This window comes from Elgaria multicarinata, chromosome 16, assembly GCF_023053635.1.
Source record: "Elgaria multicarinata webbii isolate HBS135686 ecotype San Diego chromosome 16, rElgMul1.1.pri, whole genome shotgun sequence".
In the NCBI taxonomy this organism is placed as follows: domain Eukaryota; kingdom Metazoa; phylum Chordata; class Lepidosauria; order Squamata; family Anguidae; genus Elgaria; species Elgaria multicarinata.
The window spans coordinates 1,189,162-1,213,602 of record NC_086186.1 but is presented as its reverse complement, the minus strand read 5'-3'; the positions used below and the strand labels follow the sequence as shown (position 1 = coordinate 1,213,602).

The following is a 24,441-nucleotide window of genomic DNA, read 5'->3' as shown; positions in this document are numbered from 1 at the left end:
AAAAAAGGTAAAGCGATATAAAACATAATTAATACAACTAAACAGACCACAACAAAAACACTACAAAAGGCAGCACAGAATAGACTAAAACTCAATTTCCCAAAGCAGCAGTAAAATCCTTAATGTTAGTCAATAAAAGCTCCAGCAAATGTAAACAAAAAGTTGTCACTTTGTGCTTAAAATGCAGGAGGATATGTGCCATTAGCTTGGAAAAAAGGGGGAAAGGGGACACTTGATAGAGGTGTGCAAAATGATGCCTGGTGTGGAGAATGTGGATAGCATGAAATTCTTATCCCCCTCCCATAATGATAGAACCCAGTGGGGTCATCCCACAAAGCTGATTTGTGGAACATTCAGGACAGATACAAGAAAATACTTCATGCAATGCATAGTTGAACTATGGAATTCACTACCACAAGATGTGGTGATGGGGCTGGATAAATTCATGGAGGCAAAAGCGATCAGTGGCTACTAGTCCTGCTAGCTATGTGCTGCCTCCAGTATCAGAGGCAGGATGCCCATGTACCCCAGTTGCTGGGGAACATGGGCAGGAGGATGCTGTTGAACTGTGTCCTGCCTGTAGGTCCCTGGTCATGAGCTGGTTGGTCACTGGGTGCCAGACTAGATGGACCCTGGGTCTGATCCAGCATCAGGGCTCTTCTTGTGTTTTTATGCCAGCTGAATGTCCTGGGAAGAGAATTCCATACCCAGGGGGATGCCACCACTGAAAAGCCCCTATCTCCAGCTGTCTAACTGCAGAATGTGGGAGACCTAGAGAAGGGGCTCCGAAGATTATCTTAACTGTCGTGCAGGAGGAGGTGACCCTTCAGATACCCAGGTGGAAGACTGTGAAGGGCTGATTTAGTCCCATTGTGCTCTATCTTACGTAAATGTTTACGTAAAGTGCAAAGCAGCCATTTCTTCTGGGTGAATAGTTTGCCAATTGTACCTGTCAAAGCCAACCTGTGAACTTCTTGTGGGTTTTGATTTTTTTAAAAAAATGTAGCAGGGGTGTTTCACTGTGAAGATTTAACTCGTTTCAAGACGTCCTGTATTTGATCCAATAGACAGGGTACTTAATCTGGTTCTCTGTAATACAGAGGTGAATAGCCAACACACACACACATATACTGGAGCCTACCTAGGACCTTATTTTCCTCTGAGAGAGCTTCCAGTTTAGCCTTGAATGAATAGCTCAGTCTTCTGCAAGGCCCTGGCTGAGGAAATCCATTTTGTGGGGCATTGCCAAATCCCACAGCTCTTTGGCTGAAATGGCCCGTATTTGTGTCAATACCTCTGAAAGCTATTGTTTCAGGATGCCTGCCTGTGGATTTTAGGCAGATAGCTTTGCAGTGGCTTTGTGTACCACTGATTGTAGCCTTTGAAAAGTTATAGGTTTACTGAATATACCCGTGCCTTTTTTGTAACGAAAGGTGTGACAAATGGCAAACAGAAGAGCAGGTTGCTTTGACTGTCTTCACCCTTAATCTATTGAGTTATATAAATTATGAACCTTGTTTCGTATCAATAGCAAACTCAATTTCTCTCAAGGGAAGTTGTATTCACTTTACTTGCATATCTGCAACATTGGTACAGTTAGGAGAACTGAAATGGTAAGGTACTGCAGGTACCAGAATAGCTTTTTAAGATCCTGAAATGTTAGCTGTGGTATGAAGTATAACACATGATCTTTTGTAGCTGGATATTGATAACTTGGGTCTCGGGGTGTTTCACTGTCCTTGAGTAAAACTGGCTTATTCATCCCAGCTCACCTGAATACAGGTCTGCACCACCCATGTAGCAGAATGAGATGGTAGAGTGCTGAGACGGGAGAATGAACTGTCCTGCAGGTTACAGTTTTGAATAAGAACATAAGAAGAGCCCTGATGCTGAATCAGACCAAGGGTCCATCTGGCCCAGCATTGTGTTCATTAACTAGCTGTTGACCAGGAACTCACAAGCAGGACATGAGTGCAACAGCACCCTCCTGTGAATCCTTACAGGACTGAGCTTGGATGCCTGAGAATCCTCTTCCCTTGTGGTCATTCCAAAAGCTTTCAAGGGGTGAGGGTGTAGAATTTCGGTCCCTTTACCTGGACTTCCCCCCCCCCCAAAAAAACCCTACCATTTACACCTCTATAGGTGGGAGAAATGGGTCCTTTTGATCCCTCTTGGTAATGTTCTTCTGTCAAATTGTCTGTTTGCAAGTGCTACATAAATTGGTTTCTACATTGACCAGAATTGGGCTTTTGATCTAAAAATGGCTCTCTTTTGCATTAACATCACTTGAAATTGATGTGTTCTGGGCTTAAGAGGTGTTCTTGACATCACTTTGCTGTTTTCCTCTTCATCCCATTTTTAAAACCCAAACTCCATTTCGCTGCAGAGGGGTCGACTGAGAGATAACTTGAGCATTTTCAGTTACCAAGAGAACTGTCAGATGGAAGAAGGGTGTTGATGCCTGGCTGCTTTGAGTTCCATTCAGCCTCCCACAGCAAAGTAAATAATTGTAGAACACGCTTGCAGACAAAAGAGCTGGCTCAGCTTATGACACAGGGGTGGTGAGGATCTTGTCAGCACAAAACGAGGAGGGAGGGAGGGAGGGCTGCTTGTCAGGAGGCTGGCAAATCCCCAAAGGAAAAGGGAAGGGAGCTGGTCTGGCCTCCCACCCCCACCCCCGCCAAAGACTTCTCTGATCTAGCTGAACTCCGCCGGCAAAAGCCACAGTAGCGAAGAATATATTGTGGCAGGCTGCCATTGATCACAGGAGAAATGAGAACTTTTGACATGGGGAGGGGCATGCTTTTACTGCCGTTTCTTCCAGGTGGGGGGTGTCCCCTGCCTACTTGCAGCCGTGGCTAACTAACTTCTCAGGTTACCAGGGAAGAGAAGCACGGTGCAGACAGAACTGCGACAAGTTCATTTTGAGTGCTTTATGTTCCAGCTCATTTTCACACTTGGGGTAACATTTAGCAGTAAGTCACATAATCCTTGTATTGCAGGATTGAAACACTTGTGTATTTGTAGGACTTCATGACGCAGAAACAATGCCAAGATGGTTATCTTAGGGATGTTAGTTTGCGGGTGTTTGAATGGATATTGAGTTCTCCATAAGCTGTGGTCACAAGTGAAGTTACGCAGCCCAGGCTTGCACTCAGGATGGTGCATGTTGTGTGGTTAGGTGTTTTTTTAAAGCCTTGCACATTCCAAATTTAGATGCTGCTGAGTAATTTGGAATCCAAAACATCTCTGCCTTCAGTATAAAATCTCTAAACTATCAAATGAACAAACACACACAGCAGTTGCCATGATTGGCGGAGAAAGTTTGAAGATGTGTAGGCAGTTCTTGACAAATATTCTCTATCATGCATTGGAATATTTATTTATTTTCCTCCTGTCTTGAAGGCTGCCCTCCATCTATCCGGAGCGCTGCTGGCAAGCGTCATGTGGGGCAGCAGGAACAAGGGAAGCAGTTTCACCTCTGGTCCTTCCTTAAAACCCTCCCACTCAATTCAGCTGGGCAGGCCGCTGTGCCCGTCTCTGACTTTCCGTGGTGGGTGCTGGTGGAGGCTCCTCTGGCCCCTCTTCTTCCCTCCCTGCCCACCGTCCCATCCCCATTTTGCCCTCCCCCCCTCCCCGAGCTCCTCCAAGGTCTGATGTGGTGCTTTCCATGGCAACTGGAGAGTGGTGGCAGGGAAGTAGAACAGCCCTGTGTTGGATTCCCCCCCCCCCACCGAGGTTGTAAGTGCGCCGAGGGGGAATCCTGTGGCCCCTGGGGCACTCTCCCTGGGTCCATTGGATAGCTCTGTAAGTCCATTTGGATTGCAGTGTCCTCAGGACAGGGACCTGTCTCTGGTTGCTCTGTTCCCAATGTCCCGTCACTGGTGCAGTAGCCAAGAAATGGATTCAAGCAGGCAGCTAAGCAGCTATAAGCAAACGTGGCTGGGATCTCTTAGCTCTGTGGGCAGGAAGTCAATGTCAGCCTCTCCTGCAGTGGTGCACCAAGTACCACCAGACCCCTTTTTCCTCCTAATTTTCTCCTAATCAAGAAGCGCCTTGAGGCTGGGTTATAGGTTGCAAGGCTCCATCTAGTCCAGAATTCTGTTCACAACCAGCTGCTCACAAGTAACCCACAAGCAGGACATGAGTGCAGGAACACCCTCCCACCCATGTTCCGCAGCAACCGGTGTACATAGGAATACTACCTCTGATACTGGAGGTAGCATATAGCCACCAGGACTAATAGCCATGGATAAACTTACCTTGGCAGTTTTATTTTCAGTTCCTTGCCGAATTTGCCTTTTTCACCGCAGTTGCACACTGGGTTTACATTTTCGTCAAACTGTCCACCACAATCCCAAGATCTTGTTCTTGGTCAGTCACCGCTAGCTCAGATCCCATCAGGTTATACTTAAAGCTGGGGGGGGGGGGGGTTGCCCAAACATACATCAATTTGCACATGCTTCCATTGAACCACATCTGCCATTTGGATGCCCATTCTCCCAGTTTGGAGAGATCCCGCTGGAGCTGCTCACAATCCCTTTTTGTCTTAACCACCTCAAATAATTTGGTCTCTTCAGCAAACTTGGCCACTTCACTGCTTGCTCCTAATTCCAGATCATTTAAGTTGAAACCATTGGTCAACAATGCAGATTCCTGTGGGACTGCACTGTTTACACCCCTCCTTTGGGAGAGTTCACCATTTATTCCTACTTTCTGCTTTCTGTTGTTTAACTAGCTAACTGATCTGTAAAAGGACCTCTGCTAAGTTTGTCCAGAGGTCTTCGGCAAAAGTCTTTTGGAAGACCTAGTAAATGATGTCTTTCGGATCTCTCCTGTCCACAGCTTACCGTATATGCAGTGGGGCAGGAGAAGGAAAAGGAGTAGAGATCAAAGGCTGTGTCAACCTCAATGTGGTTGGGTGCCTACGGGAGTGAATCCAGTTCTCCCAGGTCAAGTCCTGGTTCCAGCTCTGCCTTTCTGTGGCCTCAGTCCGTCTTGGCAGGGGGTTGGACTCGATGGCCTTGTAGGCCCCTTCCAACTCTGCTATTCTATGATTCTATGATCTGTAAAAAGGGAATAATGGCAATCCATTTCGCAGGGTGGTTGCAAGGGCAAAACACAATAAGGACTAATGTATTTTGCAAAACTCAAAAGCATTGTGTGCAGTCTTATTACTAGAAGTAGGATAGTGATTTAGTAGCAGTGAAAGTCTAAGACACATGGAGGTGAGTGTATTTTATAAATAAAAGTACTTAAAATATTTTTACCCTGGATTTTGACCTCCAACCTCAGAGCAGTTTTGAATTCGTCATTTAAAGCAGTACTCCTGTAAAACTAAACAACCTACAAATAAAGTAGAACCCCCCCCAAATATTAATAATAAAGCAAGCATATAAAATGCAGTCAAGCAGGAAGCAGCATAGAGCAATGTTTCCCTTTTGCCATTGAGAGGCCATGCAAAAAAAGAACCTTTTTTTTTCCTGGACCTAAACACTAGTAAATTGGGCGCATGGCAGATGGAAGGAGTTCCACAAATGAGATGCCACCACAAAGAAGGCTCTCTTTCCGTGAGCTTCCCACCTTCCCCTTGAAAGTAGAGGCACTTGAAGCAGAGCCTCAGCTGGAAGGCTTTACAGTCAAGTCAGCTCTGACGTGAGGACTCCAGCATGGGGAGCGAGGAGCGTATGTGAAAGGTGCGCAGGGGAAGGTACCCAGCGTCAGCAGTGGCGCAGATGCAAAGCTAGCTGGAGGGTTCCCCTCCCATTGTTTGAGTGCTCTTTGGGTTGGAGGATTTGAACAGTCGCAAAGCTCACAAAAGTTGTAAAAACAGCCTAATGAAAAGAGGCAACAGGTTAAGTACGTGTCCAGGTATGTCGCCTGTTCCCTATTTCTCACATTTAACTGTGATGCTTCTCAAGGATTTAGAAAGCTGTGGATTTCAAACCAAGTGAGCTCTTTCAAACCGAGTGAGCAGGGCGGGGTGGGGTGGTGGTGTATTTTTCTGCTCTTGCACAACGTAACAGGCAGCAGAAGGTGTGTGTGTGAGAGAGAGATAATTACTACTCTTCTTTCACAGAGTGCTGGAGAGCTTCCAGTGCAGGATAGTAATCCTGATCTTATCAGAGTTTAGGACTACAACAGCTCCCCCCCCCTTAACGGCATCTGGTTCACTTCCGATGGCTCACCTCCGCCCACAGAAGGAATCTCTGTTGATTCTACAATAATCCTCAATTCACTTCTCTCTCTTCCTCTCAATCTCCCCCACCCCTTAACTCAGTGTGTGGCAAAGCCTGTGTGGTGAAGTCAAAATGGTTCCTTGGACAATATTGCCTTATCTTAAGATGGGTGTTCATTGTTGGAAAAACCACCACTTGAGAAAGTAGCAAGGCTTGAAAATCCCGGCAAGGTTTGCTGTATAGTGGGAAAGGCCAGGGCCCCACAAGGACCCCAGGCTGGAATAGTGAAGAGGGGCAGGCCTGCAGCACAGATTAGTAGTTTGGGATTCTACTCCCCTGTTGCATCAATTAATAATATTTGTAGAAGTCGTTGTTGCAGTAATTGTAATAAAGCCCATGAGACCTTGACTTCTTCCTCTGGGATGAAGGCAGCACCGGACCTTTACCTTGGATGCTGTTAGGACACCTGTCAAAGTCTACCTTTAATAAAGATTCTGGTGTGACTGGGGTCCCACACTGGCAGAGTACAAAGCGCACAAACACCGGGAAGGTTCTTTTCTTGATAAGCATTGGTTCAAAGCTTCACGGGAGGGTTCCTGGAATAATTTGTGACTTTGCTTCTGAAGAAACTGAAATAAAAGTGTCATGATTGTGTCAGGAATTTCTGCTTCTGCCCTTGAAGAAAGGGTTATCTGGCTTTTGTGGGCAGGGTGCGCACATGCGTGTGTGTGTGTGAGTGGAGTTGGTGAGGAAACTGAAATTGTTTTGGACATCTGAATTCCACTCTAATAAGATGTTCCAGGTGGCTAGGGAGTAATCCTAAAATAGCTGCAGCTCTAATTGCAAGCCTGACTTTACAGCAGCAATCTCTGGGCAGGAGCTGCTCCCTGGTGTGCTTTGATAGCCAGCTCCCCGTAGAAGGTGTGTTTGTGGGTTGGAGATGAAGGGGAATGTTGCCAGCAGGTTCTTGGGATGCCCTGAAGGCCTGCATCTGCCTCCCCTGCCCCTTCTCAAAGAACAAAACATTTCCGAATCCTTATCGGTGATATCAGTCTGTGAGAGATTTCAAGTCAATGCAGTCATTCCCCTCGACCCACCCATTTTATTAAGCTGCTGTGATGTCTTGCTGATGTTGATCTAAAGCACAACTGAAAACAGCACGTTCCATAGCCAAGTATTTCTTCAGGTAGATCTGCAAGGACAGTGTCTTGAGCAAACGAAAGCCGGGCTGGGGACAGAGATGAGGCGGTGGGAACAAAGGCAAGCCAGGATCAAGACGTAGAGGGGCCCAACAGGGGTTTGGATACCTGCTCAGTTGCTTGAGGCAGGGGAAGGGGCTGCTGCAGTGACTAAAAGCGAAGCACCTGGGGGAAAAGAAGCCCAGAGGCTGCGGAGATGGTAGGAGAGGCCAGGGCTGTGCTTCCTTCATGTATCATCATCAAAGCATTTCTAATTCTGCATCTTGAAGAAAAGAATTCTGTAACAGGTATCGTTTAAATAAATAAGATTTGATTTTCAATAGTTCACCCATAGGAAAGTGCGAGCAGCTGTGTCCTGCCCTGCAGCCTACACTGTTGCTTGGGGTGGGTTGATTTCAGTCAGGGGTGGAGAACCGCAGGCCTACGGGCCAAACCTCGTTCCCTGGGCCCGCCCCCTTTCTTTCAGTCCCACCATCTTCACAGGCGCGCTTGGTGGGAACATGGGAGAGGGCCTTCTCGGTGGCTACTCCAGTGCGTTGGAACTCTCTTCCTGGGGAAGCTAGGCTGGCTCCCTCCTTGATGGGCTTTCAGAAGTAGGCTAAAACTTTTTTGTTCCAGCAGGCCTTTGGAGAATAATCTGGCCCTCCATCTGTGTTAACGTCTTATAATTTTGTTGTGTATTTTAAACGTTTATGGTTCCCCCTCCCCATGTATGTTTTAAACTTTGTAAGGCCACCTTGAGGCCCAGCATTGGGCAAAAGGCGGGATACAAATAAATATAATAAGCAGCAGCACGGAGCGTCGAGTGGCTTCCTGCTTGTGGTGCACTTTCCCCCATTCTAGGGGGTTGAGCCGTCTCCCGTCCGTCTGGCTTAGTTACTGACAGTGAGAGCTTTAAGCTAAAATAGTCTTGCATTTTTAATATGTTTTGTTCCAAGCCTTTTGCCTTCAGCCCTGCCCACTACCAGAATGTGACCTCCCACCCACCCCCACCCACCCATGAACTTCTCCAGAATTGGGCTTGACCTTTGGGCAGAGAGAGGTTCACACCCCTGGTTTAAATGGTCAGTTGTCAATAAAGTTTTCTATCTTTGTGTCTGGTGAATTTCCTGTACAAGAGTATATACTAACTCAGGTGACTGAAGATGCACCAGGTCATTGCCTCTGCAGTTTCAAGCTTCTCTTTGCGCCCCATAAGGGCTGGAGATATATTTTAACGAATGCTGAGCTTCATAAGAAGCAGAACTCTGCCACTTTCCTGCAGACTTTATTTTATTATGGCAATTCATACTCTGCTCTTCAATCCAAAGTCTTTGGAATTGCAACATGCAGCTAAGCCTGATTCCAAGAGAACTGGGGAGAAAGGGTTGGGGGTTGTGCACCAGGTGGGGGGTTCCAAGCACTGCCGGGCTAGATATCCTGACAAGGCTGGGCAGCTGCCGGTTTTAGCTTATTATTTATTTATCACATTCCTATACCGCCCTATAGTCAAAGCTCTCTGGGTGGTTCACAAGAATTAAAACTCTAAAATGCGTGATAAAACATCATATAAAACTTTTAAAAGTTTAAAGCAAAATAAAACCAGAGTAAAAAGCAGCACGGAAAGATGTAAAAGCACAGCACACATTTAAAAACAAAACGGAAGAACTGAAATGTTTTGAAATCTGGTGAGAGATTTAATCCATTCCTTATAGTACAAAATTGCCTTTACCTTTGCAATCATCATGCCTTCACCCTTGTTGGCAGTCCCAAAGAGCAGGTGGGGGTGGGGGGGCAAAAGAGGTCTGCTCTTGGATCTCTGGGTGGATTGCTGGAGAGGAATCTTGGGATTCCCTATTTGTTTAAAAAGAGCAAGAAAAACTACAAGTGTAAACACACAAACAACCCTTATGCTGTGGCCTTGTGTCAATCCCTTATCTCATAGCCTCGATATTCCTTTCCTGTAAAACGCAAGCGTTCGTTGCCTGCCTTTGACCCTGCCTTTGTGAGCCTCTGGCCAGTTGTTTCTGTGTAGCATCCTGAATTACGTAGTAACTCGGTTGTATATGCAGGGGCAGCGTCGGTGACTGGCTGTACCCCCAAGCCACCTTTTTGCATCTGTCTCCACCGCTCAGCCACTAGCTCTTTCCCCTTGCTAGAAAGCCAAGGCAGCGGCAGACAGACTGTGAAAAGAGGGCCGGTCTCAAGGTGAGCTTGTTGCTTTTTCTCCATGGGAAACCCTCTGTTAGCCCTAACAACTGCATGAACTCCGGAAGGGAAGCCCATGGGGGTACACAAAGAGACCGTGGTCCCCCTATGGACTTTGTGTTTGGATGTGATGCTTGCTCCGTGAAGCAAAACCTTATTTCGTCCAAGGCTAAGCTGCCTCTAGGTCATAGCTGAGAAAAGTGGGCCCAGAAGAAACATGGGCTGCCATTTTTTGTGGCTTCTTATGCCCGTGACCAAAGGTGAGAATGCTGCTCCGGTTCACTCCGCCCCCCCCCCACTGATGCAGCCTGCTTTATGTTCCCGGGTTGCCAGTTGGGTCCAGCTGTTGCACGCGTGTCCAACTGTTTCCACGGTTGTGAGCAGTGGCTTGTTGTGAACCACCAACCGATTGGTACTTGCAGAGAGTCAGTTGACTCATTGGCAAGGGGGTGGCAGGCGCATGACTCCTGCATGAAGGGCTCCTGGGCGAATCCTCCTGCGAACCAAGCTTGTCTCCTGCGGAAGGGCTCTGGGGGAAATGACGGCTGTAATAAACGGCTGACATTACAGAAGTGGCAATAATCCTCCATTAAATATCTTTCAGCTGATGGGGCTCACCGGATAATTGACTTTCCAGCAGGAATTACTGGCTCAAACTAAATCAGGCATTAGGGCAGCCTGCTGCCATTTCGGAAGGGGGAATGTCACTTTGCCTGACTCTGACAGGGGCTATTCATCTCGGTAATTCAGTGTACGTGTCACTACCAGATGACGCTAAGACTGTAGACATTAAAGTGGCTCTAATTAAAAACTGTTTTTGTTTGGGAATCCCTTCATGAATTCTGTGGCTTTTTATCTGATTTAAGATCCTGTGTGCTCACCACCAGATGGTGGGTGGGCAGGCGGACGATCTGAACCAGCCGGTGATGTTTGACCTCACTCAGTTGGCTTTTTGTCTGTTGCCCCGGCTACCTTTACACGGTGATGTTTGCAGTTCAGACGGCTGCAGGATTTATCCTTCCGTTCCCACAGTCATTGGAAGCAAATGTTACTCTGCCATTTCCTCCTGGTCTGGCGAGCCCTTGGGAGGATGGATTTCTAAGTGAAATGGACCCCAGGGGGAGAGCAACTGCACTTTAATCCCATGAGGTCCATGGTTTGCATAGCACAGAGGTGGGGCATAAGCCTATGTACACCAGTTGCTGGGGAACATGGGCGGGAGGGTGCTGTTGCATCATGTCCTGCTTGTGGGTCCCGGTCGACAGCTGGTCGGCCACTGTGTGGACAGCGTGCTTGGCTAGAAGGGCCCTTGGTCTGATCCAGCCTCAGGGCTCTTCTTCTGTTCTTATGACATGTTAAATACTGCATATAGTCACTTCCGTTCCCATAATGTGGACCTTGCTGGGTTCCAGGTCACGGCTTGGATCTGAAGCCTTGAGCGCGAGAGGAAGACATGTCCTAGTGTTGTTCAATGAACCCTTACTCAGGAGTTAGATTCTCACTCATTACTAGAAAGAGAATTCCCTCAGTGCAGTGCCACGGTGTCTTTGGGGGTTGCTTTACAGTGTGAAAAAAATGAATTAAGGCAAATACAGGCTGTCGTGTATAAATTGTAGTGGGCCATTAAAAAGGCCTGGGAAAGAGTTTGTGTAGACTCTTGCACAAGAGTGTTAGCAAACAGAAAGGCCCTGGATGTGGAATTGCTTTTCTTCTCATGCGACACCCTTCCATGAAGTCAGGAACAGCCCACCCTGGGCAGAACGTGCCTCGGATCCAGTCAGCATCATGGGCTAGGAGGTAGCTGTAGCAGCTAGGAGGATTTCCTGTTCCTTGGCTTGAGAGTTTCCTCTATTGTGACTGCCCCATTCGTGGTTTACCTGCTGCCTGCTTTTAATCGCCTCCTCTCTTGGTTTTCGTTCATTCCCCCCCCCCCTTTAGAATGGGAGCCTGAGCTGGAGTGAAGAAGCTGACGGCGGCAGAGGAAGAGAGGTGTCTCGAGACTTCGCCAAGGTCAGTACGTGGCTTTGGTTTGGTTGTATGTCTGAGCCTTGTGGCTTTCACTAGCCTGACGGGAGTTTCAAGAAACTAGCCCCGTTTATGCTTTTAAAGTGCAAAGTGAACCTGCCTGTGGTCGTTAGCAGAAGACCTGGACTCCTTCCAGTCCAGCGTTCATGTATGTTTTGAATTTGCCCAGAGACACTTGGCTGAGGCGCCCCTTCTCTGATTGGTGCAGTGCAGTCTAAAGTAGGTGGTGCGAGGGGAGTCTCCCCCCCACCAAATTCTCTCTTTCTACTCATTCATTCATTCATTCCATTTCTATGCTGCCCAATAGCTGGAGCACTCTGAGCAGTTCATATAGATTGAAATGTAATAATGTATTATAAAACACACACACACACATACACACAGAGAGAAACAGTGAGCCCACACAGAGGCACACACATATATCTATTCCCTTGCTGCCAGTTTTTATTAGCCAAGAGGGGCTCCCATACGGAAGTGGTTGCACAAACCTGTCCAAGCACCTTGTCAACGTCCTTGAGCTGCACCAACTGAAACTCATCCAAGAAAACTGGACCCGGCTGTGCTCTGGATACCTCACCCCATTCACCTGCTGTAACGCTGGAGTGTAAGTCCCGGCAGGTGCAAGAGAAGTTATCCTGGAAGTGCCTGTCAAATGTATTACGGTGGGTCTCAAGCAGATCAGCGGTGTTTCCAGGGCCAGCGTGTCGTAGGCCCTAGACAACCGTGAAAAGCTCTGCTGGGCGGCAGATGGAGGATTTAATAGAGGCAGCAAGATGCTGTTTCTTTGCTGCCCTCACTTCCCCTGAATATACCTGACCCATTTTCGATTACATGCACCAGTAGCAGCTTTTCTCCATCTGCACTCAAGCTGTTTTGCTCCGTCATGCTCGGCTCTGGAGTACCCCACGCCCTCTACTTCAGTGAGGGTGCTCAGGAGCAACAGTTTCAACCACATAGGTCATTTCGGCATTCTACAGGTCACCAGGGTTTCGACAGGTGAGCCCGCCATATCAGCTGGAAACCTCCCCAGAGCTTTCTGTAAGCCATTGGATCCATTAGCCTCCGGGGTTGGGCCATCTTAATAAGTCCCCCCACCCTTGCAGAGGGGAAAAACTACTGTCAGTCTAAACCTCAGTGAGCAAGCGATGGTCTGACCACGACAAAGGGACTGATCCAGAGTCCCCCACCTTCAGACCACCATCTCCATGTCTGGTTGAGAAAACCAAATCTAGAATATCCCCTGCTACGTGTGTTGGAGCGGTGACATGTTGGGACAGTCCCATGGTTGTCATGGAGACCGTGAAGTCCTGAGCTACTGCAGACAAGGTACCCTCAGCGTGAATGTTGACACCCCCCAGAACCTACAGTCTGGGACCTCAGCAGCGCACACGTGAGACCAGCTGTCCGGGGCTCGAATGAGCAGCCTCACGTCTGTCTCTTTGGTTTCCTGGGAACCACTTTCTTTACCCTAAAAGATGTCATAGGGTTGTTGAGGTGCCCCGCGGCCTCTCTTCCTCTGAATCGTTCTCTCCTGCTCCCCGAGAACTGTTTCAGCTAGAGTTCAGTGCCAGCGTCTAGTGCTTATTTGTCAGTAATCTATAGCAGAATATTATTTTCTTTCCTGGAGTAATTATTCCATCATGCATTGGGTCCACTTCTATATTTTGAAAGGGAGGTAAGATGACAGGGATAAGTGGAGTGGATATTTCCCACCCAGATTTTGCTATTCCCTTTCCTCTTGCTTTGAAATTCCAGCAGAAGAAATGGTGGCTGACATTCTGCTTGGTTCTCAGACTCTCATGTGTGTAAGTGAGGAGTTGGATTCTTGTTGGTGGGCGCACAAAGTCAGTTGCAAGTGATGGCCATATCTGTTAGCCTGGTAGCCATTTGCCCAGCCACAAAGTGTGAGGGAGGAATAGAGGACCTGACTTGTGCTTGAGCCAGACCATCCGTAAGTCAGGCCTCGGAGACTCTCAGAAACGGGAGAGCGGGAGGGAGGGACAGGGACAGCCATGACCACCAGGAATGGCCGGCTATTAAAGCCATGTGGAAGTGGGGACCCCTCACTGTTGAGCATAAAACATTGACTTGCTGGTCTGCTGAAACATTAAGTGTGGGTGGAAATAATGCTGCTATAAAATGGCTAACAGAATATTCATCTATGGAACATTATTTTCATAAAACAAGTTTTTTCACAGCTTATTTTGAAAGAAATTCATCTATCAGGCATTGCCCTTTTAGCAGCAACCAGAGACCCCAATTTTTACCTCTGCGTGACTTTTTCGGGCCATCGTAGCTGCAGTGTTTGGAGGAGGAAAGCAGCAAGGCCAGAGGGGAGCTGGGTCTGTGTTTACCTCTTTCGTACAGTTAAGATATGGCTTGGTGAAGTCATTTGCTCTACGCGCTGCTTTGCTTTTGATAGGGGGACGTGTTCCTTCTGAAATTGCCTTGGCTTGGGGCTCTCCTGCACTCCAGCCCCAAGCAATTGCGTGGTTTCATCCAGCCCCACACCCATTTAAAAAACCCACCCCACCCCAGCATTTCTCTCCAAGGACATAGACCTCCAGGCCTGCACCATCGTTCTGCAACAGCTCATGTTTTATCCACCCAGATGGCGGATTGCCTTGATTTAGGCGCTTGCCACTGGAAATCTGTTTCTCATCTTTTGTGTGTTTTCTTGGCCTTGGATCTGAGTTGAGCGGCTGCAGTTCCACTAGATGAGGCCCAAATTCACCCTATGCCTCTGTGGTCTTCCTTCCGCGCGTGGGGGCTGAGTGAGTTAAATTCTACTTGCTTTATTCCCCAGTTGTATGAACTGGATAGTGACCCTGAACGGAAGAAATTCCTGGATGACCTTTTTGTCTTTATGCAGAAGAGGGGTGAGTAGAACTCATATCACGAACTTTATTTCAATAATCTGAAAGGGCACGTGGGGAGAATATGCCTGAACACAGAAAACAGGAGATGAATATCAGCAAGTGCAATTACACGTACGTCGGTTTTGTTGCAATTCACCCTATTTGTTCATCCCATTTAATACGTCCAGCAGCGTTTTTCCAACAGTGTTGAAAGTTAAGAAACCCGTCAAGACTTTGCATGAATTGAAACAGGTTTTTCCACATCTTGGGGCTTTCAGTCTCCAAATGACATACTATAAATAAATTCATTGAATCACTGCCTGCTAAGTACCACTAAATTTGGAGGCATAAATATAACTTCTACCAACCAGAGTGTGTCATTTGGTTTGTCACAAAATGCCGGATAGCTCCAGAAGCCTTTAGCTCTGGGTGAATTTCCGAAGGAGCTCTTCATGCTGAGCAGGTTGCTCCTTTCCCTCGGGAGCGTGACCTGAGGTGCAGCAGGCTTTGGGTCAGCGCATGGCCACTGAGTTGAGGGTTGGTCTTGGAGGCATGATGTGAAAGGCAAACCACAGATTTCACAGGAGCTCCTGAAAAGGTTTTGAGGGTGAAAAGCTCTGGCCCTGGATACAGTCTTATCCTTGGGCAGGCAATTTGTGTGTGTGTGAGAGAGAGAGAGGGGGGGGGAGAGCGCGAGGGAGAGGCCCTGCTGCATTAGGCTTAATGCAGAATGAATGCGCTGGGCCTCGAAGCACAGCAGGTTGCCACAAAGCCACTGCACCTGTAAGTGATAAAATGCTTCTTCAGTGGCAGTAATGATGGGAGAGTAGAGGAAAGCCATAACGTGCTTGGGGAGGGGAGAGGGTGGGATTGGGCCCCCACATGACACCAGAATGGGGTCAGGTTGGTCAGCTTTTAGCCTGTGCCTTTAAATTACAGGACTTGGTTTCAGACATATGAAAGCTTCATCTCTCACCTGGGCTAGCTGAAGATGAAAGCTTGTTTTTGGTGGGAGGTGTAGCAGCTTCCAGCAGTTCTGCAAAAGAAGGCAAGTCACTTCTGGAGCCCATGAAAATTTGCAGAAAAGAAAGCTCTCCTCAGCCATCTTCCCCATAATATTCTGTCAGATGGGGCGGGGGGGGGGGGGGGTTCAGGGGAGAAGATCTCCAGCATACAACCTTCCTTTTAAAAGATTTTTTTAAAAAATAACGCCGCCATGTTATGAGCCTGGCCTTTGAGGCTTGGCCATTCTCAGACGCTCTAGCAGTGGTTTCCTCTGCTTAGAGGGCCTCCCTGTGACAAAGCCCAGGCTTTAGCTCAAAGCCTGAAGTTGATCAATCACCAGTCTGTTCTAGTATTTATTGCTATTTAAAGGGATTTCTGCCCCATTTTTCAGCTTCCAAAGAAGCGCTCAAGGTGGTTAATGTAAATACTAAAAACAAGCAAACAAGAAAATAAGAAATTAAGTTATGACAAACAGCATAACAATAGCCCATACAACAGAGAACCAAAAGGACCCCAGTTTTCAGCAGATGAGCCGTTTGCTTGCTTCAACATTAATGGTTTCCAGTAGATGATGAACAATTGGGAGCAAATTTCCAGGACCAGGAAGTTCCACGACCTGCAAGGTTGCGGTTGCAGGCTTTGCATTAAACACTTTGGCTTTCTCTTCCGTTCTGCAACGGGGGTTATATCAGAATATCTCTGGACCATTTAGAACCCTCCTGAAATAGAGACAGGTCTTCTGCAGATGCAGAAATGGTGCTATGCAGTGCGTGAATTCTCACACTGAAGGCCACAGGACTAGATTGGATCCGGTGCTGCAGCCAGGAAGACGGTTTTGTCCACCGAGGAGTCTCCTCCTTTGTGAAGATCTCATAAACAGCTTCTGATTGTGCCACTGTGCTCCCGCTCAAGGCTTCTGCATGACCTTAGTTTTCCCAGGTGGCTTGTCCATTCTAGGTCTGATGTGTGTATATACATAGAAGCGGCTTTGTAAGCCAGAGAGTGTGGTTTTAATGTTTTCCTGCTGTTGGGTGCCTTATCTGCATGTTCTCAGATGTGGAAAAGCTCGCAGCAAATGCTGATATTGATGGAAGGGTTTGGCCGGGGCTGCTTTTATCTGCAGCCAACAGTAGCGCTTATCAAGCCTATCTGGGGGGGGGGGGGACCCTTAAGGCCTCCCCCTCCTTTTCATTGCTGCCTCATCACTGAGGTTTTTGCTACCTGAAGGACATCCTTGGGTTTGAATAGAGGCAAGGATGATATTTCTGTCATTCAATTTGTTGGTAAAGGAAGGGAACTAACATGCATGTTTTGCTTTAATTGTGTCATACAAATTCCCCATAATGGTGTTGTGAGCCTGAGAAGAGGTGTGTGTGGGGTGTGTGTGTGTGTGAGAGAGAGAGAGAGAGAGAGAGAGAGACTGACTGACTGACTGACTGACTGACTGACTGACTTTCTGTTCCTGGTCCCAGAGGAGATTAAAGATGAGCAAATAATGAAACGGTACTTGGATTGCTTGAATTCAAACTAGGCCCATTTCTATAAACTCCAGAACACTGTAAGATACGAACGTCCTTGCTGTTTGAGGCAGTTCATGCATGTCATGAACCCGGGGTATTTTTCTTTCTGTGGAAAGGATAGGGAAAGAGCACGGATGAAAAGAAAGAGGCTTCTGTCCCTGTTTTGTCCCTGTTATGGATGGCCTCTTCGTCTCCGTTCTCAGAGGATGCTGTTCTATTACGTTTCCACTTATAGAGCCTTCTGTGGCTATACAGAATTTGGAAAGGGAGGCATTGACTGCTTTAAAGAGAATTGGCTGTTAAGTGTGTTGACTGCTGAGAGTTCTTCAGCTTTCAGATACCTTAATTAAGTTGGAAGAACATTTCTTCAGCTATGATGATTCACTTTGAGAGGAATAAAGGAAAAGACGCAGTGGCTTTTTGTAAAACAGGCTTATTATCCTTCTCTGGGAAGAGTAAAAGGGCCCGTGCTGAGTTTCTCACTGAGGGGACCTGCTCTGCCCACAACGATGGGCCCAGCCCCGTTCTAGCGTGTGGATTAGGCTTTTAAAAAACCAAGTGACAGACATGGGTCCAAGGGTGGGTATCGGGGTTCCACACAGCTTCCAAAGGAAGAGCCTCAGTTCATTTCCATAGATTTGCTTCTCTTCAGCACTTCCGTCACTGAGGCATCTACAATGGCACTTGCTACTGATGTGCGGTTTTTAAGGTTCTGGTAAGATCCCCTTTTACCCTTTTCCCAACTGTGGAGGAGGGTGGGGGGGCGGGGAAGTGTCCCAGACCTTGAGCTGAGGCTCTGGAAGCAGCGAGACGTCGCACTGGTTTCTGAACCGCTGCAGCGCTTAGCATGTCAGCGATGAAGGGACGCTTCTGCTCCCTTTTTTGCTAGGGGCAGCTGTAACACTGGCAGGCGGCTTCTGCTCAGACACGTCTCAGTTGGTACGTTTCAGCAACTTCGCATTTGGCCCTTGGTCCGTGTTATGAGTGCCAAAGAAGGGAGGCTATTGGGCAGCGGGTCATTAGAAGCCTTTGCTTCCTGTCTGAAGTCAGTGGGCTCAGGCTGCCCGTATAAGTCTTAAAACATCAATGGATCGGTTTTACATCTCCCCGCCCCACCCCGCACCCTTCTTCCTGGAAAACTGTGTTTCCACTTCAGATTCCATTGGGGAAGGGGAGTTAGTTCAAGGGTCAGAGAGGTGAGAACCCCACCAGTAGCAGAGCTGTGGAACATCTGGTAAAGATGTTGTGAGTGTGAAGTATATTAAACCCAGCTGTTGAGCGATTGAACACTAGCGAGGCTTAGTGCGATGAGGAGCCGCCTCCATGAGAAGTTGCCCAGAGATTAGTGCTGGGGCACCGTGGCTCGACTGGGCCAAAGGAGATCTGGGGGGCGGGGGGGGGGGCTGCTGCCGTTTCCGCAAAAGCAGGGTGCCCGTGCCCACGAGGCTGGGATCGACAGCATTTCCATGGGTGCAGATGAGACCGGGGGCCCTTGTCAAAGAGAGCATGATTAATGGCCCTCCTTCCCAGCCCCCACCTCGATGGCCATGTGTGATGGTCCGCAGGCGTGCGGGTCAGGTGGCGACGATTGCGTCGGGAGGTGTGAATACCCACTGTGGAAGCAGGGCAGGCAGGCGGGGGGCTGGGGTGAGCAACGCAGGCTGAATGGCAGGGGCCGGGGAGGTGGAGCGGGCGCCTTGCTCCGAGCGCTGTTTATTTCGTATTTCCTTTCAAAGGAGACCTCAGGGCACTGGGAGAGCCTAGCCGTGGGCACCGGGCCCTGATTTCACTTCCGTCCCCTTGTTGGGCCGTCGGAATCTCGTGGTTGGGGGCTCTGTGGCTCTGTGAACTGCTTGACTAGATGGGCTTTCCCTCATAGCCTCCTGTCGCTTCCCCGAAGTAGCGCACATGTGGACACAGAAGGTGTCGGATGGGGGAGAGCTCTGTTTGGAAAGGGCCTCCACTGCCGTGGGGAAGCGCTGCCTTGGGAAGAACCCTCAACCCTCCCCTGCCTGGACCCGTGGTCTAGGGGGTCAAGGACTTCTGATGGTTGAGGAGAAGGAAGTGACTGGATTGGGGCCGAGACTAGCGAAGCAGGCTGCCTGGTCTTGGTCCTCCAAGCCCAGGGTCCCCAATGCGGTGCCCACACAGCTCCCTGCCCCCTTCAGAAAGGTGCTTTAAAGAAACACCGTGGGAAACACTAGAGTTGCCCCCTTTCTGCCCTCTTCTAGCCTCGCTGCCCCCCTTCTCCCACTTTTGCCTTGCCCTCCCAGCCTCCGGCCTCACGATTTCTCTTCCGCTCACGTTTGACTAGCCAGGCCCCTGTGGCAGCCAGCATGGAACCAGCCACGTTCTCCGTGGGAGCCATTTTGGGGTGGGGGGTGGCACAGGAGTGCTGCAGATCCCCAAATGCCCCCATGGGTCCCAAAAGGATGGGCAGCCCAGCAAATGGTGTTCAAGCTCTGCTTCTGAACCCGGGATCGGCAGGCTGCTGCCCTCCAGACACTGGGCTGCAAACCCTTTCACTCCCAGCCAGTATGGCTAATGGTCAGGAACGATGGGAGTTGTAGTCCAAAACACCGGGGAGGCACCAGGCTGTAGCCCCATGCTCAGCTACCATGACTAAGGATGCCTGTGGCTTGACGTGTCGTTTCTTATTGATGCCACGTTGTTCTCATGTCCTTCCTCCGAGAAACTCAAGGCCCCCAGTGCTGAGAACCACGACCTGCCCACGGCCTCCTAGCGAGTTCTGTGGCAAAGTGGGGTTTTGAACCTGGCTCTTGCCAGCTCCCGTCGCAATGCTCTTAACCACTATTGGCTCTCAGAATGGCCTCATCCCATCTTATTGCTGCCTCCGCCACTTCCTGTAGCGGTGAGTTCCACACTTTCCTTGATTTTGCCTCACCTCTGCAGGCAGCGTTAATCAGGCGTGCCCCTGTGGGCGTGCTCCACTGGTCTCTGCCTTCGCATCCCCTTAGACATTTCCCATCAAGGTCCCAGCCCTGGCAGGGCTTGTGTGCGTGTTTGTGCCGCCCAGCGCCCGGTTTTATATCGTTAGCGTGGCGCCCCAGAGAACGGCCCTCGTCCCTTCGGGGCTCGGAAGCTAAAGGCCCTTCAGTCTCCCGTGCCTGAAAACTGAGTCCTCCGTGGGCGGCTGTTTGTGATCTGTGTCCAAGGCTCCGTCTGACGCTGACGGCTCTGTGTCAGAGGCAGGAGGGCTTGGCATTGTGGGCAAGCAGGGGTGAAGGGGGGGTGGCCGCGTGTGTGGGTTGTGCGCTGCCAGTGGAAGAGGGGAAACGCACGGGGAACGCGGAAGCAGAGGATGCGCCCCTCTCCTTTGCCGGCGCGGGTCTGGGCCTTCAGCCTGCATGGCTGCGATCGTTGCGGGGGCTCCTGTGCGCTCTTGGAATGGGGGACGGGGGGACGGGGGGACGGGCTGGAAAGTACAGTAAAACCGGGTTTGCCATCAAAAGGCAACAAGTCTTATGCCGCGCCCCCGGTCAGTGACCTTTCCCTCTGGAATTCTCCCCTCTGACCCCCAGATCATTAATCCCCACACTGCCAGATGACAGTAATCCATCATGGCCCCCTGACAAGCCGGCTGGCTGTGAAAGGGTCTGTTCAGCCACTGCTGCTGCCGCCTCTCCCTCCCCGTCCCAGGGCGCTCGTTTCTCAGCCTTCCTGTTCAGCTCCGAGGGCTTCCAATAAAGACTTTGCGCCTTTCCCTTTCCTACAAGAAGGCTGGCTGGGGGGTGGGGGGGAAGACCCGACATGGGACCTTTCCACACTTATGGTGTGTGTTTATTTCTCTTAGTCTGCACCTGCGGAAGGCGCTTGAGTGCCCAAAACTCACAGGCATGGGAAATCCAGGCTGGCTTTCTCACTGTGAGTCTGGTCTCTCCCTCCTTCTTTCTCTATAATGATTATAAAGATGTACAGTGTCTGTCCTGCCTTCCAGGTAAAACCTCCAAAGTGGCTAGCGAAATAGATTTTAAATTAAATAACTTTGAGCTAAAACAAGACAAAAATCTAGCAAATAGTTTATAAACAGTTTAAGCCCTGTGCTGGTTGCCCTGGGTGCCTCCCCAGGATCCAGAGAAGTTCCCCAGCGTGATCTCAGTAGCCCTGGCGGCCAGAGGCCTTTCCCTGGCATTGCGGGAGGCAGGGGTGGCTTCAGCGCCACCTGGGGAGGAGGGGGCCCCTCCTCCTCCTCCTCCTCCTCCTCCTCCTCCTCCCAAGTGGCCTCTCTAAACTGGCCTTCAGAAGCCTTCCCGGTTTACCTCTTCTCCCCCTGCCTCGTCCTCCCCCCCCCCCCCCCGCTTTCACTCTCTGCCTGCCCCATCTGGTCACTGGATCAAGCTTGCTTAGCGATCAGTTAATGCCATTCCCTCAATTGGATTGGGGACGTGGGGGTTGGGTGGGCGATTAGCCCCCCAGGAAGCCTCGGGGAGCCTTGAAGCAGCACGTTGGCTGGATGCGCAGACGACACAGTCTGGGCTTTAATCTCTGTCAGCTTTTTCACACCCTCCCACATCTTTTCCCAAGGGCCGAAGGACGGCGCCCACCGTTGAAGGGGAACTCGCTCCCGGCCCCCACGCACACGTGGATCGACTTCCGCTGAGGGCCGGGGCCTTCATCCGCAGGTGTGGTTTCCGCACAGGCTGCGGCTTTTAGCGGGGGGCTCCAGAAGGCTCGGCGGTGGCGTTTGGATCAGGCCGCGCCCTGCACCGATTGCCCCACATGTTGTGTAGGGTCATAAGACCAGGCTGAGAATCGGGAGGCATGGGGGGAGCTTGCCAGGCCATCAAAGAACACCTAATTTCCTTGAATGAGTTCAGATCTCCAGGGCCCGATGAACTGCATCCTAGAGTAATGAAGGAGCTAGCAGAAGAACTCTCAGAACCTTTGTCTATTATCTTTGCAAAATCATGGAAGACGGGTGAGGTGCCGGACGACTGGAGGAGGGCCAACGTTGTCCCTATCTTCAAAAAGGGCAAAAAGGAGGAACCTGGGAACTACAGACCAGTCAGTCTGACATCCATCCCTGGGAAAATTCTGGAGCAGATTATAAAGAAGTCAATCTGTAAACACCTTGAAATCAATGCAGTGATTACTAGAAGCCAACATGGATTTGTCAGGAACAAATCCTGTCAGACTAATCTGATCTCATTTTTTGATCGGGTAACCTCCCTTGTGGACTGTGGGAATGCTGTGGACGTCATATATCTTGACTTCAGCAAAGCTTTTGACAAAGTGCACCATGATATTCTGATTAACAAACTAGCTCAAAGTGGGCTAGATGGAACAACTATTAGGTGGATTCACAGTTGGCTTCAGAATTGGACTCAAAGAGTGTTTGTCAACAGAACCTTCTTAAACTGGGTGGAGGCAACGAGTGGGGTACTGCAGGGCTCAGTCCTGGGCCCAGTGCTCTTCAACATTTTTATTAATGATTTGGACGAGGAGGTGCAGGGAACGCTGATCAAATTTGCAGATGACACAAAATTGGGTGGGATAGCGAATACCCTGGAAGACAGAAACAAACTTCAAAGTGATCTTGATAGGCTGGAGTGCTGGGCTGAAAACAACAGAATGAAATTTAATAGGGATAAATGCCAAGTTCTACATTTAGGAAATAGAAACCAAATGCAGTTACAAGATGGGGGATACTTGGCTCAGCAAGACTACAAACGAGAAGGATCTTGGAATTGTTGTAGATCACAAGCTGAATATGAGCCAACACCAATATGGCTGCATGTTCCCATCGCCAAAGCGGTTGCCATTCTCAGACAAGGGGAAGTTGCTGGCAGGCTTGGGCAAACCCCGAGGTTTCCAGAAGTGCAATAGGAGAAGAACAGATCCTTTGGGTGGGGGGAGGAGGGGAGGGCTCGAGCGAGCCAATGAGGACTAAGCGGGGAACGCTGATGGACTTGGGGCAGTGGTGGACGTCATTGGGAGCAGCTCGAGCCCTGAGCACAGCGCTCCATGCTGCAGTGTTCTGTTGCAGTCCCCACTTGTGCCACTGGCTCCTGGGAGAGGGCTACTGCTTGTGGGCTACCCAGAGGCCTGTGTGAGAGAGCCAGGCTAGTGACATACGTCTCGGTCCCCACTGGGCCCTGAAGCTCACGGGGGGACGTTGGGGCAGTCATTGACTCTCAGCTTAACCTACCTGACAAGGTTGTTATGAAGGTAAAACAAAGAGGGGGAGCAGCAGTGTGGAGGAGGAGAGCAGTGTGGGCTCTCCCACACTAGAGGCCTTCAAGAGGCAGCTGGACAACCATCTGTCAGGGATACTTTAGGGTGGATTCCTGCATTGAGCAGGGGGTTGGACTCGATGGCCTTGTAGACCCCTTCCAACTCTGCTAGTCTATGATTCTATGTACACCGCCTTGGGCTCCTTGAAGGAAAAGGCAGGATAGAAATGTAACAAATCAATAAATTGTGGTTTAGCTGCTGTGGGAAAGAAGATGCTGAACTGGATGGACACCTAGTCTGTTTTTCCGTAGCCCGGTTCTTGGCTTCTCGTCCGTGGAATAAAAGCGCCACGGAGCGCTTGTACGCGGCCGCTGTGAAAAGGTTACTACTACCGTGTGAGCTGTTCCGCTTACACAGTAGTAGCTGCCGCACGCGCGAAGGGGATTTCTTTCCTTTCCTTATACAGGTAGCGTCCTGCTCTCCTGGCCAGCTCTTTGACGTTACAAATGTGGAGAGCAAAAAAACGCGGGAGAATCCCAGAGAAAGCAACCTTGGCCAATGGGCAGAGCAGCGAGAGAATCCTGAGGGTTGTGGATGTTTTCTGCTACTCCGGCCTCCAGGAAATCTGCCCTGGGGGCAGCAGCGGTCAGGCTTGGTCGGGGATATCTCACTTTTCCCTGTCCAACCGCCCTTCAGAGGTGATCTGCCCACTGCGGCATTTCCTATCTGGCCTTGCATGCCTGTTCTTAAGGTTTCATTGGCTAGATTTGTTTATAGTGTACTAAGAACAAAAGAAGCAAATTCTGAAGTGAGAAAGCAATTTAAAGTGTCTCCATGCAGAGGTCATAAAAGCTCTTCAAATCTGCAATACTTTTTGTGGTGTTCTAGCCTATTTTTGCTTTCCTCAAGAAATTAAAATGAGGCCTGCGTGCTTTTTTCAGTTTGCTCAATGTGAAGGCTGTAGCTTAATTCATGGGAAGGAAATTGCTGGTCTGGGCAACCTTTTTGCCCCCAAGGGCTACAAGTGGAGGTGGGTCAGAGGCCACAGGCCAACCAGCTGGGAAGTGGAAGAGGAACAGGACAGGGCCACCCAGATTCCGCATTGTGCGCCGCCCAGCTGAGGAGTGCGCCGATCTGCGCAGCCCTCCATCACTCCCAGCGCTAGCTGCACGGCATCTTGGTGAGCTCTATGGAGGCCGGCCAAGAGCCGCAGCTGGCCTGCAGGCTGAGCCCTTGCCCGTATGTGGCTCAGGCGGAAAAGCACACGCGCTTG

The 24,441-nt window shown here is 49.7% G+C and overlaps 1 protein-coding gene across 2 annotated transcripts in view; it reads left to right on the top strand.

Annotated features, from left to right (window-relative positions):
- ARID3B (AT-rich interaction domain 3B) overlaps window positions 1–24,441 on the top strand; it is a 46,055-nt gene that overhangs the window by 8,773 nt on the left and 12,841 nt on the right. For both annotated transcript variants that reach the window (XM_063142898.1, XM_063142899.1), the window contains exons 3-4: window positions 11,504–11,575; window positions 14,397–14,469. In XM_063142898.1, the coding sequence (XP_062998968.1) occupies window positions 11,504–11,575; window positions 14,397–14,469 (145 nt within the window). The remainder of the gene's footprint in view (window positions 1–11,503; window positions 11,576–14,396; window positions 14,470–24,441) is intronic.